Source organism: Ornithorhynchus anatinus, chromosome 5 (genome assembly GCF_004115215.2).
Source record: "Ornithorhynchus anatinus isolate Pmale09 chromosome 5, mOrnAna1.pri.v4, whole genome shotgun sequence".
In the NCBI taxonomy this organism is placed as follows: Eukaryota; Metazoa; Chordata; class Mammalia; order Monotremata; family Ornithorhynchidae; genus Ornithorhynchus; species Ornithorhynchus anatinus.
Window position 1 is genome coordinate 5,382,161 of NC_041732.1, and position 16,284 is coordinate 5,398,444.

The following is a 16,284-nucleotide window of genomic DNA, read 5'->3' on the forward strand; positions in this document are numbered from 1 at the left end:
TACTATTGAATGAATGAATGAAAGAAGAAGGTTAGGGATGAGGAGGGAGGTGAGGTTGTAGAGGTTGAAGCAGCATGATTCTGTGGCAAGAGCCCGGACTTTGGAGTCAGAGGTCATGGGTTCGAATCCCGGCTCTGCGACTCGTCGGCCGTGTGGACAAGTCACTTCACTTCTCTGTGCCTCAGTTACCTCATCTGTAAAACGGGGATTAAGACCGTGAGCCCCACGTGGGACAACTTGATTCCCCTGCGTCTACCCCAGCGCTTAGAACAGTGCTCCGCACGTAGTAAGCGCTTAACAGATACCAACATTCTTATTATTATTATTAGGATTCTAACTCCGAGGAAGTGGGTCTGAGCTCTCCAGTCCTGGGATCCCTGGGCCAGGGGATGGATGGATGGATGGATGGATGGATGGATGGATGGATGGATGGATGGCTCGTGGGCCTTAGTCATGGGCAGCTTGCTCACAGGCGCCTGGTCTTTATGACTTGGCTCTCAGCAGGGCCTTTGGGGAGGAAGTTGGTGGAGGGGGATTTCCCTGCCCCTCTGGGGACGGGCTGGATTGGAAGCCCCTGACCCCTCCGGGTAACTTTACTTCCCTCTGCAGACCCTGGATTGGCCTGACCTAGCCTGGGGCTCCTGCTCTCCCTCAGTCAAAGTTTTCCTGGAGATGGAGAAGGATGAGAAAAGGGGGGGGGGTGAAGAGAAAGAGGAGGAGGAGAAGAGGGAGGAGGAGAAGGGGGGAAAGGAGGAAGAGGAGGAGGAGGAGGAGGAGAATGAGGAAGAGGATGAGAAAAAGGAGAAAGGGGTGGGGGGAAGAGAGAAGGAGCAGGAAGAGGGGGATGAGGAGAAGGGGGAAAAGGAGGACGAGGAGGAGGATGAGGGTTCCCTGATGGTCTGACGGAGGATCTCAGTGGGTGACCTGAACGAGTCTCTCCATCCTTGGGGCCGACTTTAGGCCTTGACCAGGTTTTCAGTGAAAGGAAGATAGAGTGGAAGAAAAAAAGATGGGATTGGAATTTCTGGGCAAGGCCACTGATGCCCAGCGCCCATGTCCTGTCCCCGCCAATGAAGCTGGTGGGATGGGAAGGGTGCGGTGGGAGTTGGGGGGGATGGAAAGGGTGAGGGGGAATTCATTCATTCATTCAATCGTATTTATTGAGCGCTTACTGTGTGCAGAGCACCGCACTAAGCACTTGGGAGAGTACAATAAAACAATAGACACATTGCCTGCCCACAACGAGCTTATGGTCTAGAGGGGGAGACAGAAGGGGATGGAGGAGGCGGGAAAGAAGGAGGGAGATAATAATAATTGTGGTATTTGTGAAGTGCTTACTATGTGCCAGGCACTGTACTAAGCGCTGGGGTGGACACAAGTAACTCAGTTTGGACGCAGTCCCTGTCCCCCATAGGGCTCACAGTCTCAATCCCCGTTTTCCAGATGAGGGAACTGAGGTCCAGAGAAGTGAAGTGACTTGCCCAGGGTCACCCAGCAGACAAGTGGCAGAGCCGGGATTAAAACCCACGACCTTCTGACTCCCAGGCCCGCGCGGACGGAGGAGTTGGAGGGCGGGAGGGAAGTGAGGAAGACGGGAGAGGAAAGGGGGAGGGAGGTGGGAAGGACGCCAGGGGGGAGGCGGGGGAGGAGGCAGATGGGGAGGGAAGGAAGAGGGAGGCGGGGAAGAGGATGGGAGAGGAAGGAGAGAGGTGAGGAGGAAGAGGAGGATGGCGAGGGGGAGGAGCACCAAGCGCTGTTCTAAGCGCTGGGGGTGATACAAGGTCATCGGGTTGTCCCACGCGGGGCTCACAGTCTTAATCCCCACTTTCCAGATGAAGTCGCGGAGGCCCAGAGAAGCGAAGTGGCTTGCCCAAGGTCACGCGGCTGACGAGTGGCAGAGCCGGGATCAGAACCCACGACCTCTGGCTCCCCCAGCCCGGGCTCTTTCCACTGAGCCACGCTGCTTCTCACGATGGGGAGGAGGAAGGGGAGGCGGGGGAGGAGGGAGAGGGGCGGGGGAGAAGGAGGTTGAGGGAGGAGGAGGTTGGGGGAGGAGGAGGAGGAGGAGGAGGAGGATGGGGAAGGAGGAGGAAAGGGAGGAGGAGGGGGATGGGGAGGAGGGAGGTGGGGGGGGAAGATAGGGAGGGGGAGGAGGAGGATGGGAGAGGGAGGTGGGGAGGGAGGTGGGGGGAGAAGGAGGAGGGAGATGGGGGGGAGGAGGGAGATGGGGAGGGGAGGAAGAGGATGGGGAAGGGGAAGAGAGGGAGGAGGAAGGAGGAGGATGGGAGAGAGGAGAGAGGAAAGAGGAGGATGGGAGGGGAAAGATAGAGAGGGGAGGAAGAGGATGGGAGAGGGAGTGGGAGCGGGAGGAGGAGGGGAGGGGAGGAGGGGGTGGGGGGAAGAGGAGGGAGGGGGGAGATAGAGAGGGGAGGGGAGGATGGGAAGGGGGAGGAAGATGGGGAGGGGGATGGAGGAAGAGGAGGAGGAAGGTGGGGAAGGAGGAGGATGGGAGAGGGAGTGGGGAGGGGAGGAGGGAGATGGGAGGGAGGGAAGAGGATGGAAGGGGAGGGAGGAGAGAGGGAGGAGGGAGGAGGATGGGGAGGAGGAGGATGGGGAGGGAGAAAGGGAGGGAGGAAGAGGATGGGCGAGGGGAGGAGGAGGGAGAGAGGCAGGGGAGGGAAGGGTGGGATGGGGGCGAGGAGAGGGAGGGAGGAAGAGGGAGGAGAGGATGGAGGAGGAGGAGGAGGAGGAGGAGGATGGGGGAGGAGGAGAGGGAGGAGCCCCTTCCTCTTGCCCTTCCCGCCCGCCCTTCCCGCCCGCCGGCGCCTCGGTCGGTGTTGGGCTGCTCGGCGGGTCGGTGCCCGCTGCCCGCTGCCCGCTGCCCGGTGAGGCTCCATGGCGGGCCCGGCCCCGGCCCCGGCCCCGGCGCCGCCTCCGCCCCGCCGCCGCCGCGGGAGGAGCGGGAGGAGCGGGAGGAGGAGGAGGAAGGGGCCGGGGAGCTGTGCCTGGTCCTGGCCCGCACCAAGACCCGCTCCTACGGCAGCACGGCCGCCGCCCGCCCCCCCCCCCCCCCCCAGCGCTACCTGCGGCACAGGGTGGTCGCCGGGGACACCCGGCAGGGCATCGCCCTCAAGTTCGGGGTCACGGTGAGTGCGGGGGCCGCCGCCCGCCCCCTTCCCCCGGGACCTCCCCCGCCCCGGGCCCCCAAAGTCCCGGGCCTTCGTTTACCATGGAATTTACCGAGCGCTCACTCTGCGCGGAGCGCTGGACTAGCCCGGGAAAGTTACGAGTGAGCGACAGGGCCGGTCCCCGCCCACACCCCAGAACGAGGAAAGAGGAGGCATCGACAGGCATCGCCCTAAGGAGAATTCTCCGTCGGAATTCTCGCCCCCCGCCTTCCCCGTTTCGGGGGGCCCCGGGTGTGTCGCAAGACCGGGTCAAACCGGTGCCGACCTCCGGGCTCCCCGGGGCCCCCGGGGCCCAGCCCGTCGGGGACCGTCCACCCTCGTCGAGGCGCGGACCCGGCGTCGCCTGCCCTCCGGCCGGAGGAAGACGGGGCCTTCGTCTGACCCCGAAGCGGATCCGGCCCCGCGGGAGCGCCCGGAGAGGACGATCCCACCGCGGACGGTCGGGTTCCCGGCCCGCGAGGGGACGCGGGCCTCCCCCGTGAAACCCCTCGCCCGCTCCCCGGCCGGGTTTCGGGTCCTGGGGGTTCTCCCCCGTGCTCAGAAATGAATGCCGCCCGGCGCCTTCCGGGAGGCGAGACGACGGCTGTTGCCTAGGCCACGGACGGGGGACCCCTGTGGAGGGTCACCCCCTCCGCCGTACCCGGACCGTGATATGGCCGATGACGGTGATCGTTGATATACGTTAAGCCCCTCCAACGTGCCGGGCCCCGTACTGAGCGCCGGGAGGATACAGGCCGATCGGGTTGGACGCCGTCCCGGTCCCATGGACTGCGGGTGATCTCGGGCGAGTCGCTTCGCTCGTCGACGCCTTGGTCGGCTCGCCCGTAAAATGGGGATGAAGACCCTGAGCCGCAAGTGGGACGCGGACCGCATCCGACGATTAGATCGTATCTACCCTAGAGCTAGTACGGTGCCCCGGCGTAGGGTAAGTGCCCGACGGACGTCGGAATGAGACCGGGGATTCACGGAGCGCGGCCTTAGACCGAATGCCTCTTGAGACGACGCTTCTGCGTGACCCGGAAACAGTTAGGAGATTATAATGAGAACGCTGTAGCGTAGTGCATTTGAATAAGAGGAAAATGTTTCCGGACATAGATATCAGATGAAAAAGCAGCTGTCGGGGAGAATATTTATCAACAGTGATAATCACTGTGGGATTTTTTCAGGCTCACCGTGTGCTAAAGCACAGGTAGATACGATTAGACCGTAAGCGCGTCGAAGGGCGGGGACTGTCTATCCGTCGCCGATTTGTACGTTCCATGCGCTTAGTGCAGTGCTCTGCACGTAGTAAGCGCTCGACAGATGCTAGTGAACGAATGAACGAATACGAGAGAATCGGATGGACACCGGGCCGGCGAATCGGCCCGTCGGTGCTATTGATGGAGTGCTTACCGTGTGCGGAGCGCTGTCGCCGACGTACAGGGGTTCCTAAAAGAGGACGCCTCCCACCCCCCCCCCCAAAAAAAAAGGGAAGGAACCCACCCATTGCCCGGTATAATTACCGATCGAAGAACGAGATGGCAAGATTGGCTCACCTCTCCACTGATGCGTGGACCAGTGGAGACCATTACATCTTCCAACACCCCTTGCCCTTCCCCGGTTCCGACCCGAAGGTGGACAGCCTCGCCTCTGAGGTCCGTCCCGGGGGGTCCAGGGCATCCCTGAGGCGTGTCTGCATATTTTGGGGTCTTCCCCTGGTTGGGGAGTCTTGTGCCGTCCTTGCAAAAGGGGCACGGTCGGGTCAGGAGCGTGGCTCGGTGGCCAGAGCCCGGGCCCGGGAGTCAGAAGGACCCGAGCCCTGATGTTGGCTCCGCCGCTCGTCTGCTGGGTGACCCTGGGCAAGCGGCTTCACTTCTCAGTTACCTCATCCGTAAAATGGGGATTAAGATTGCGAGCCCCACATGGGACGGGCACATTGTAAGTGCTTCACGAATACCGTCGTTATCATTATTATTATTATTATTGTTTTCATTATTCTTGGACTGATTGTTGGGGGGAGGTTTTCCTGCCCCTTCCGTTTTGCCAATGTCAGCGGACTTCCTGGTGGTGGTGGGGTGATCTGTTTCTTTGTTATAACCCTGTTGTCCCTCCAGTCACCCCTCTATCCGTCTTCTTTCCGTGTTCTTGTCGCCATTGCGTGGCTCGTGGACCTGCCTTTTTGGGTCACTGACAGGAACACCCTGCCCCTCGCCCCCATCCCCCTGCTCCTTCCGGAATCCCCCATACATCCCTTTAGACTGCCCCAGCGTGGGGAAGCGTGTGGCCTAGTAGGAAGAGCACTGGGTGTCAGCGGACTCGGGTTCTAATCCCGACTCTGCCACTTACTTCTGGCTGAGCTCGGGCAAGTCCTTTAACTTCTCCGTACCCAGGTTCCCTCACTTGCGAAATGAGGATTCAGGATCTGTCATCCTTCTACTTAGGACCTCGCGAGCGCCATGTGGACCCGATTATCGCGTATCTACCCCGGTGCTTTAGTGTAGTGCTTGGCACCTAGTAAGGACTTGGGAGAGTGGAATACGCCGGAGTGGTATGACCATATTCCCTGCCCACAATGAGCGGAACGCCGTGCTGAGCGCTTGGGAGGCGCGCAATACAACAGATCTGGTAGAGATGATCGCGGAAGACACGGAATTTATTTATTTATATCCACGTCCGTCTCCCCTCTAAACTGGAAGCTCCTTGTGGGCGGGGCGTGTCTACCAACTCTGATAACATTCTTACCTTGTCCTCTCCCCAGTGCTTAATCCAGTGCTCTGCACACAGCAAGCTCTCAATAAATATGATTGATTGATTGATCGATGGACAGAACTGTCCAACCTACTATAATTACTGTGGTATTGTGAAGCACTAATTATGTGCCAGGCACTCTACTAAGCACTGGGGTGAGTACAAGTTAATTGGTTTGGACACAGTTCCTGCTCCACATAAGGCTCACGGCCTTAATCCCCGTCTTCCAGATGAAGTGACTGAGGCAGAGAGAGGACGTGGAAGCGACTTCCCCTGGTCATGCAGCGGATACGCGGCAGAGCCAGGACTAGAATCCGGGTCCTTCTGAATACCAGGCCTGTGCTCTAGCCACTAAGGCCATTCCGCTTCTGAGCCATCTGGACTGGTCCCCCAACGCTTAGCGTGGTGTGTGGCACGTAGTAAGCACTTATCACAAATAGGATCACCATCATCATCATAATAATAACGGGTGACGTGGTATTTGTAAAGTCCTTACCACGTGTCAAGCACTGTTCATAAGCTCTGCGGTAGATAAAAGCGAATCAGGTGGACAGCGACCCTGCCCCACGTGGGCTCACAGTCTTCATCCCCTTTTTACAGATGAGGAAACTGAGACCTAGAGAAATGAAGTGACTCGCCCAGGGTCACGCAGCAGAGGAGGGCGGGCCGCCATTAGAACCCAGGTCCTTCTGACTCTGGGGCCCGGGGCTTCTATCCACTAGGCCAGGCGGCTTCCATCCACTGAGGGATTCTTCTTTTCCTCGTTTCAGATGGAACAAATCAAAAGGGCAAACAAACTCTTCACCAACGATTGCCATCTTCCTGAAGGAGACCTTGAACATCCCAGTGCCCTCTCGAGAAGCCGTCGCCGTTCAACGGACTCGACTCCCCCTGCCCCTCAGCGGAAGACGCGGCTGGAGTGGCGGCCGCTCCCCTCCCGGCCCTCGGGCCCCGGAAGATCCGGACCGGCCAAGCCGAGGAGTTGTCCGCCAGAGATTTCCTGCAGAAGCTGGATCTGCAGATCGACTGTCCACGCGGGCCGCCAGGAAAGCTCAAAGGAGAGAGCAGGTAAAGCCGACGACGGGGACGGTGTGAGGGGGAACTCGTCACGCGGTGTCTCCTCCTTTGCCGAGCCGAATCTTCTCCCGGTCCTGTTTCTGGGCTTCCCTTCGGTCGGGGCCTGGGCCGGATTAATCGGGCACCAACCGGGCGCGGAGAGGCCGAGGGCGACCTTCAGACGAGACCCCCCTCTGGACCGTAAGCTCGTCGCGGGCGGGGAACGTGGCCGATTATTGTTCTGTTGTCCCCTCCCAAGCGCTCAGCACAGTGCTCCGCACCCAGTACGCGCTCGATAAATGCGAGTGAATCGAATGAGCGAATGAATGAAAGGCCCCAAGATAGGCTAAAGAAGCTTAATCTCTTTGGCCACGAGGGGAAGGACGGGAACGGCGGAACGGGCTCTTCACCGACGGGGGACGTCTCTGTTTGCCCAGAGCAGAAGCTTCCGGAGTCATGGGTGCTGCCTTGTCTGCGGACAGATTTTCATTCATCCATCTCTCATTTATCCGTACGCACGTTCCGTTTTTGTTCGGCTCTTGCTTTCTAATGTCTGTGCTCCCCCCTCCCTTTTTTTTAATGGTATTAGCTAAACGCTTGCTAGGTGCCAGGCACCGAGCGCTGGGGTAGATAGAAATCACTCGGGTTGGACACAGTCCCCGTCCCACACGGGGCTCACCGCCTTCATCCTCATTTTACAGTTGAGGGAACCGAGGCCCGGAGGAGTCGGCGACTTGCCCGAGGTCACGCGGAGCAGACAGGCGGTGGAGCCGGGATTAGAGCCGGGTCCTTCCGACTCCCGGGCCCGTGCTCCGTCCACTGAACCGTGTTGCCCCTCTCTGGGAAACCCGCAGGCCGAAGCGATTGGCAAAATAGCAGACGGAGGAGGCTATTACGGGAAGTGGTTCTCTGCCAGCAGGATGAAGTAACAGAATGGGCCCCTGGAGACAAGTGAAAATCCAAAGGAAAACCCTACATGTAGGTACGAGGTGTATTGATGATGACGGTATTTGTTAAGCGCTTACTATGTGCCAGGCACTGTTCTAAGCACTGGGATAGATAGGAGGTGATCAGGTTGGACGCCGTCCCCTCGGGAGGCTGACGGTCTGAATCCCCATTTTACAGATGAGGGAACTGAGGCCCAGAGAGGTGAAGTGACTTGCCCATGGCCACACAGCAGACAAATGGCGGAGCCGGGATTAGAACCCATGACCTTCTGACTCCGCCAAAATAGGATGCCAAAGTGAGAAGGGTAGCCCTTAGGGCTGTTGTGAATTATTTGGGGAAGGCTTCTCGGAGAAGGTGGACTTTTTAAGAGGGTTTCGGAAGCAGGCTGCCCACAGGAGAGGCAGCGTGGCCCAGTGGAAAGAGCAGGGGCCTGGGAGCTGGGTTCTGATCCCGGCTCTGCCCCTTGCCTCCTCTGTTACCTTGGGCCAGTCACTTCACCTCTCTGGGCCTCGGTCACCTCATCTGTAATATGGGGATGAAGACTGTGAGCCCCAGGCGGGACGGGGACTGGGTCCAACCTGATTAGCTGGAATCTACCCCAGCGCTCAGTCCAGTGCCTGGTACCTAATAAGCGCTGGGAAAAAAACGTTAAAAAAGGAGGTACAAGTGAGGACCTGTATAGATCCAAGAGCCGAAGGTGAGCGTAAATCTGAGGCTTGCTGCTCGGCGTAGTAGTAATGCCTATTGAGTGCTTATAGTGTACAGAGCACTGTACTGAACGCTAGAAGAAAGTACACAGGTGGGAATTCGCCGTCTAGCACGCCTCTGCACCGTAGGGGTGCCGTTTGAAAGCAATCCGAAGAGAAAGTTGAGTTCAGTTTACGAAGAACCCGCTCTGAACCACATCCTGCCCTGCTTTTCCTTTCTCTGTTCCCCCGCCTTGACCTTCCCTCGTTCGTCGGCGTTGCTCTGAAAATTCATGTCTGTGCCCTACTCGGTTGTAGTATTCATTCATTCATTCAATAGTATCTATCGAGCGCTTACTCTGTGCAGAGCGCTGTACTAAGCGCTTGGAATGGACAAATCGGTAACAGATAGAGACGGTCCCTGCCCTCTGACGGGCTTACGGTCTGATCGGGGGAGACGGGCAGACGAGAACGATGGCAGTAAATAGAGTCGAGGGGAAGAACGTCTCATAAAAGCCGATGGCAAATAAATAGAATCAGGGTGATGTACAGCTCATTAAACAAAATAAACAGGGTGATGAAGATATATACAGTCGAGCGGACGAGTGCGGTGCCGAGGGGATGGGACGGGAGGGGGGAGGAGGAGAGGGAAAGAGGGGAGAAGAGGGTTTAGCTGCGGAGAGGTGAAGGGGGGGTAGAGGGAAAGAGGGGGGAGCTCAGTCTGGGAAGGCCTCTTGGAGGAGGTGAGCTTTAAGGAGGGATTTGAAGAGGGGTAAGAGAAGCAGCGTGACTTAACGGAAAGAGCCCGGCCTTCCGGCGAGTCACTTCACTTCTCTGTGCCTCCCTTACCTCGCCTGTAAAATGGGGATTTAGACCGTAAGCCCCACGTGGGACAGCCTGATTACCTTGCATCTACCCCAGCGCTTAGAACAGCGATCGGCACACGGTAAGCGCTTAACAAATGACGTCATTATAGTATCATTAATAGTAACTGCAGTAATAGTCCCCTCTCGGGGCTGCAGCCGGAGAGTTTCCAGTCCTCTACCGGTCTCGGCTACGGGAGGGAGAATCGAGCAGAGGCCTGTCTATTCCATTCCTAGCTTGGCCAGTGGCTAGCGAGCGGCAGGCCATCTGCTCCACGTCAAAACTCCCCCCGGCACGGGAGAGATTTGAGGGCGGAGACTCGGGTTTACTGCGCGGAAGGCGGCGATGGTAAACCACTTCCAGATTTTTACCAAGAAGACTCTCCGGATCCACTCCCAGAACGATCGCAGATGGCGAGCGGGGCGTTCCGGGAGGGACGTGTCCGTGGCGTCGCCGTGGGTCGGAGGAGGAATAGGAGGAATAGTGAAAGCGAGGGGAAGGAGAAACGGTGTTGCCTAGTGGAAAGAACCCAGGCCTGGGAGTCAGAGGAATCTGGGTTCTAAGAGCCCGGGCTTGGGAGTCAGAGGTCATGGGTTCGAATCCCGGCTCTGCCACTTGTCAGCTGTGGGACTGTGGGCAAGTCGCTTCACTTCTCTGTGCCTCAGCTACCTCATCTGTCAAATGGGGATTAAGATGGTGAGCCTCACGTGGGACAACCTGATTACCCTGTATCTCCCCCAGCGCTTAGAACGGTGCTCTGCACATAGTAAGCGCTTAACAAATACCAACATAATTATTATTATCATCCCAAGTCTACCATTTGCTTGCTGCGTGACCTTGGGCAATCCATTTCCCTTCTCTGGGCTTTAGTTTCCTCATCTGTAAAATGGGGATTCAATACCTGCTCTCCCTCCCCCTTAGACTTAATCTACCACGTGGGACAGGGATTGTATCCGACCTCATTATCTTGTATCCACTCCAGGGCTTGGTACGATGCTTGGCACATTGTCGTCATTATTATTAGGAGGAGGAGGAGGAATAGGAGTAGTTTTAACGATATTTGCTAAGTGCTTACTACGTGCCAGACATTGTACTACGCGCTGGAGTAGATAAAGAAGAAGCAGCGGGGCGTTAGTGGATGGAGCACGTGCCTAGGAATCAGAAGGTGATGGGTTCTGATCCCGGCCCCGCCACTTGTCTGCTGGGTGACCTTGGGTAGGTCACATCGCTTCTCTGGGCCTCAGTTCCCTCATCTGTAAAATGGGGTTTGAGACCGTGAGCCCCACGAGGGGCAGGGACTGTGTCCAACTCGATTTGTTTGGATCCATCCCAACGCTTAGTACAGGGCCTGGACAGTAAGCACTTAAATACCATCATTATTTATTATTATAAGAGATAAAGAGGTTGGACACAATCCATGGGCCACAGAGGGGGTCACAGCTTTAATCTCACTGTGGGCAGGGACCGTGTCCACCAACTCTTTTATGTTGTACTCCCCAAGTCCTTAAACCCCGTAATTGCTCGATAAATGCCGCCGGTTGATTGATTTTCCGGATGAGGTGATTGAGGCGCAGACCTGCGCTCCGTCCACTAGGCCAAACTCTCTCTCAGTTGCGTCGGAACAGTCGGATTTATTGAGCCGCTTATCCTGCGCAGAGCGTCGTTCTAGGGGCTTGGGAGAATACAGTGTAACAGAGTTGGTAGACACCTTCCCGCCCATAATGAGTTTATGGTCTAGACGGGGGAGACAGACGTTAATAGAAACAAAGAAATTGCAGAGAGGCACATAAACGCTGTGGGGCTGAGTGCGAGGTGAAAAAAGGGAGCCAATCCTAACGCTAGGGCGACGCAGAAGGGAGTGGGGGAAGAGAAGCAGCGTGGCCTGGTGGATAGACCACTGGCCCGGGAGTCTGAAAGATCTGGATTCTAATCCCTGCTCCGCCACTTGTCTCCTGTACCTCGGTTATTTCATCTGTTAAATGGGGATTAAGATAGTGAGCTCCACGTGGGACAGGGACTGAGTCCAACCTGATTAGTTTGTATCTACCCCAGTGCTTAGTACAGTGCCTGGCATATAGGAAGTGCCTAACAAATGCCACTTTGCTGTGTGACCTTGGGCAAGTCACTTCGTTTCTCTGGGCCTCAGTTACCTCATCTGGAAAATGGAGGTGAAGACAGGGAGCCCCACGTGGGACAGGGACCGGGTCCAACCGGATCGCCTTGTATCTACCCCAGCTCTTAGAACAGTGCTAGGCACATAGTAAGCACTTAACAAATGCCACTATTATTATTATTAATAACCCTACCATTGCCTCAGTGTTTAGTTTTCCCTGCTGTTCCAAAAGAATTGGCCCTGACGCAAAACAAATCGCAGCTAAGATCCAGGGTGGAGCAACAGAACGGCACTCCCCCCCCCCGACTGAAGGTTTAGCCAAAGCCGATTCACGTGACCGTAATTATCACGATGATTAAAATGGCATTTATCAAGCCATTTCTCTGGGCCGAGCACTGTGCTGAGCCCTGGGGTAGATAGAGCAGCATGGCATAGTGGATAGAGCCCGGGGCCTTGAAGTCAGAAGGACCTGGCCTCTCATCCCAGCTCTACCGCTTTATCCGCTGTCCGACCGCGGGCAAGTCACTTAACTCCTCAGGGCCCCCGTTCACCTCGTCGATAAAATGGGGATGACGACCGTGAGCCCCGCGTGGCTCGGGGACCGCGTCCAGCCCGATTAGCTTCTGCCTACCCCAGTGCTTAGTACAGTGCCCGGCACAGAGGAAGCGCTTCACGATTACCTTAAAAAAAGGGTCGGGGAGAGGAAGGGGGAGGGGAGGAAGCCCTGCCTGATGTAATTGGCAGGATGTTTTGCTCTTTACCGGGAACAGGGCATCATGGCGTGCTAGTTACTGATTCTCGGTGACTCAGGGCTCTGCAATGTTTCCCCTCAGATCTATTTTGGACCCTGGATGGCAGTGACGCTTCATTATTAATATGCCCTCCCTCTACATTCGCTTCCAGAGGATTTACTCGATTGAAGCCGCAGTGGTGCTGGCCGATTTTCAGAAACCGTGGCGCCGCGGGTTTCTGACAGACCAATGTCCGCCTCTCCCGGCCTGGGGAGTGGGGAGGGAGAGAGGAGGGCCTGAGGGGTGGAGGTGGAGGGGCTTCAGGTGGGAGAGAGGCCTGGAAAGTAAGTTCCTTCAGGGTGGGGATGCCACTGACAGGGTTGTGCTCTTCCAAGCTTAGTACAGTGCTCTGCCCCCCAATAGGTGCTCAGCTCAGTGAGAAGCAGCGTGGCCTAGTGGATAGAGCACAGGCCCGGGAGTCGATAGGACCAGGGGTCTTAGTCCCGGCTCCGCCGCTTGTCTGCTGTGCGACCTTGGGTGGCTCACTTCACTTCTCCGTGTCTCCCCGTTCTCTCGGCTGTAAAATGGGGACTGACTGGGAGCCCCCCCCCCCCCCCCGTCCAACCTGATAAGCTCGTGTGGAGCCCAGCGCTTTAGTACGGTGCTCGGCACATAGTAAGCGCTTTAACAAAAACTCCTCACCCTTGGCTTCAAGGCTGTCCGTCCCCTTGCCCCCTCCTACCTCACCTCCCTTCTCTCTTTCTACTCCCCACGCCGGACGCTCCGCTCCTCCGCCGCTCACCTCCTCGCCGTCCCCCGTTCGCGCCCGTCCCGCCGTCGACCCCCGGCCCACGTCCTCCCGCCGTCCCGGAACGCCCTCCCTCCTCACCTCCGCCAAACTCACTCTCTTCCCCTCTTCAGAGCCCTACTGAGAGCTCACCTCCTCCAGGAGGCCTTCCCAGACTGAGCTTCCCCCTTTTCCCTCTGCTCCCCCTTCCCCCTTCACTTCCCCTCCGCTGAGCCCCCTTTCCCTCTGCTCCTCCCCTCCTTCCCTTCCCCTCAGCACTGTGCGCATTTGTACATATCATTTATGACCCTATTTATTTTGTTAATGAGGTCTATATCTCCTCGGTTCTATTTATCTTGATGATGATATCTTGTTTTGTTTTGTCCTATTTTGCTTTGCTGTCCGTCTCCGCCGTTTAGACCGCGAGCCCGTCATTGGGCAGGGACGGTCTCTATCTGTTGCCGAATTGTACATTCCAAGCGTCAATGCAGTGCTCTGCACATAGTAAGCGCTCAATAAATACTGCTGAATGAATGAACTTCAGAAATACCGTTAAAAAAAAAAAGTCGGTATTATCGGTCGATCGAAGTTCCCCTCGGCCTAGTCTTCCCTCAGCTCGGCCAGACCTCAGCCCAGTCGGGCTCGTCATGGCCCGGGCTCTCCTCAGCCCTCCTTTCTCCCTCCCCGATTCCCCGGGGCCAACTTTTCCGGACAGTATGTCGGTTGTATTTCTCGAGCGCTTACTGTGTGCAGAACACTGTCCTAAGCACTCGGGAAAGTACCATCCGGCTTTCCCAGACGGTCGTATTTCTTGAGCGCTTACTGTGCGCAGGGCACCGTACTAAGCGCTCGGGAAAGTACGATTCGCTCATTCAGACGTATTTATCGGGCGCGTATTATGTGCGAAGCAGTGTAGTCAGCGCTTGGGAGAGCACAATACAACAGTAAATAGACGCATGTGTCCAACCCGGTTTGCTTGGGTCCACGCCGGCGCTTAGTACGGGGCCTGACATTTAGTAAGCACTTAACAAATACCATTATTATTATATTATTATTCGCCGCCCTCAGTCGAGCTCGTGGCTTGGGCCGCCTTCCGGGGGTCCCGCGGCTCCTGACCCCCCTCTGTGTTCTGCCGTTTTTTCTCCAGAGACGCCGACGCCGCTGACGGTCCTTACGCAGGGTCTTCTTACCACATGTAGCTGGTCACTTACACCTCCCCCGCCCCCCGCCCCACTGCCCCGGGGACGCGGCGTCAGGAAGAAATGAATGACCGGGAAGAAACGGATCAGGAAGAAACGGGCCTTGGGCCTCCTCCCGTCCGGCTCCCCTCGTCCGCCCTCGGCCGGAAACGCGCCGAAGCGATGAGTCCCCTTCCGCCTCGTTCCCCGTGTCCGCCTTTCCTGCATCCCTAAAAGGGCCGGGGCTTCCCCAGCCAGTGGGCCGCCTTCCCGCCCAGCGTCCTCGCACCTCGCGGATTTGGTCCGGAGAGAGCCGGCGGGGACCAGGATCGGAAAACCCCGTCCCGTCCAAGGGGAAAGGCGTGAGGGCTTAACGACCCCCTCGCCCCTGGCGACCGCGTCCAGCCCGATGCGCCTGCATCAACCCCGGGGCTTAGGACGGCGCCCGGCCCGTGGCGGGCGCTTAACGGATACCACCGCCGTCGTCATCTCGGTCTCCGCCGGGCCCAGTCGGAGAAGGTTTTACGCGTGTGAAGAGCCAGATCCCCATTCAGTTCTCTGTTTTGGAAAGGAAGCTGGGACAGTCTGAGGGGGAAATTAGAAAACGAAACGAAACTTTATGCCTGCAGAGCGCCGGCTCCTATTTTTCTGGAATGAGGGGTAAAGGTACGGCACCCTAGTTTTCTTTTCGTAACGACATCTGAAAAAAGAGCTTCTCGTGTGCAAGGTCTGTCGTTTGATTTAAGATACAAAAAAAAATTAAAAAAAAAAAAAGGTTTAAAAAGCAGTTGCTCTTTGAGTGGCTTGTGTCTCCTGGTGCCGTGAAAGGGGAGTCTCAGTGAGGAAACATTGAAGCGGTCAGTGACGAAATCTTCCTGGGCCACTTGATTTATTATTTATAATATTATTAATTATTTAGTAGTGCCGCTAGCAAGATGTTTTGGGATAAGACAGGCAATTGCTCTCCCCCACTTCATAACCTTATTGAAGGCACATCTCCTCCAAGAGACCTTCCCTTGACTAAGCCCTCCTCTCCTCCCACTCCCTTCTGTGCCGCTCTGACTTGCTTCTTAATTCATCCTCCCTCCCGACCCAAAGCACAAATGGATATGAGTGTAATTTATCTATTTATATTAACATCTGTCTCCCCCTCTGGATTGCGAGCTTGTGGTGGGCAGGAATGTGTCTGTCTGTTGTCATATTGTACTCTCCCAAGTGCTTAGTATGGTGCCCCGCACGCAGGAAGCGCCCAATAAGTACGATTGAATGAACGAGTAAGGAAATGGTGACTAATCAAGCAGTCATCCGATCGATAGGATTGATCGAGCGCTTACTGGGAGCGGACCACCGGACTGAGCGTCTGGGAGAGGACAGTCGAGTTAATAGGGCACGACCCCGTCCTCAGGGAGTTTAGAGTCTATTGGGAACGGACACGGTACTGAGCGCTTGGGAGAGGATGACAGAGTCGGCAGACAGGGTCCCCGCCCTCAAGGAGGCTTCCAGTCTACTCCGCCCAGAGCATTGTACTGATTGGAAGAGGGCACTAAAGTTAGCAGACATGATCCCTACCCTCAAGGAACTTAATAATAATTATGGTTTTTGTTAAGCGCTTTCTATGCGCCGGCCACCGTACTAAGCGCTGGGGTGGATAGAAGCAGATCGGGTCGGACACAGTCCTTCCCCCGCATGGGGCTCACGCTCTCAGTCCCCATTTTCCAGATGAGGTCACCGAGGCCCAGAGAAGTGAAGTGGCTCGCCCAGGGTCACACAGCAGACAAGTGGCGGAGCCGGGATTAGAACCCGTGACTTTCTGACATTATTATCACTACCGTTGTTCCCGACGCTGCTGTTATCGTTGCTAATAATGATAACGGTATTTGTCAAGCGCTTACTATGTGCTAAATACTGCGCTAAGCGCCGGGGTGGATACAAGCAAATCGGGTTGGACACAGTCCCTGTCTCCCGTGGGGCTCGGTCTCAATCCCCATTTTCCAGATGAGGTAACT

At 56.7% G+C, this 16,284-nt stretch overlaps 1 protein-coding gene across 1 annotated transcript; it reads left to right on the forward strand.

Moving 5' to 3' along the window:
* Window positions 1–2,756: 2,756 nt before the first annotated feature.
* Window positions 2,757–15,065, forward strand: LYSMD2 (LysM domain containing 2). The gene is given in 5 exon segments (XM_029065036.2): window positions 2,757–3,146; window positions 6,686–6,730; window positions 6,732–6,770; window positions 6,772–6,983; window positions 14,248–15,065. Coding segments are annotated over 5 exon segments (738 nt in total). The 3' UTR covers window positions 14,300–15,065.
* Window positions 15,066–16,284: the final 1,219 nt, after the last annotated feature.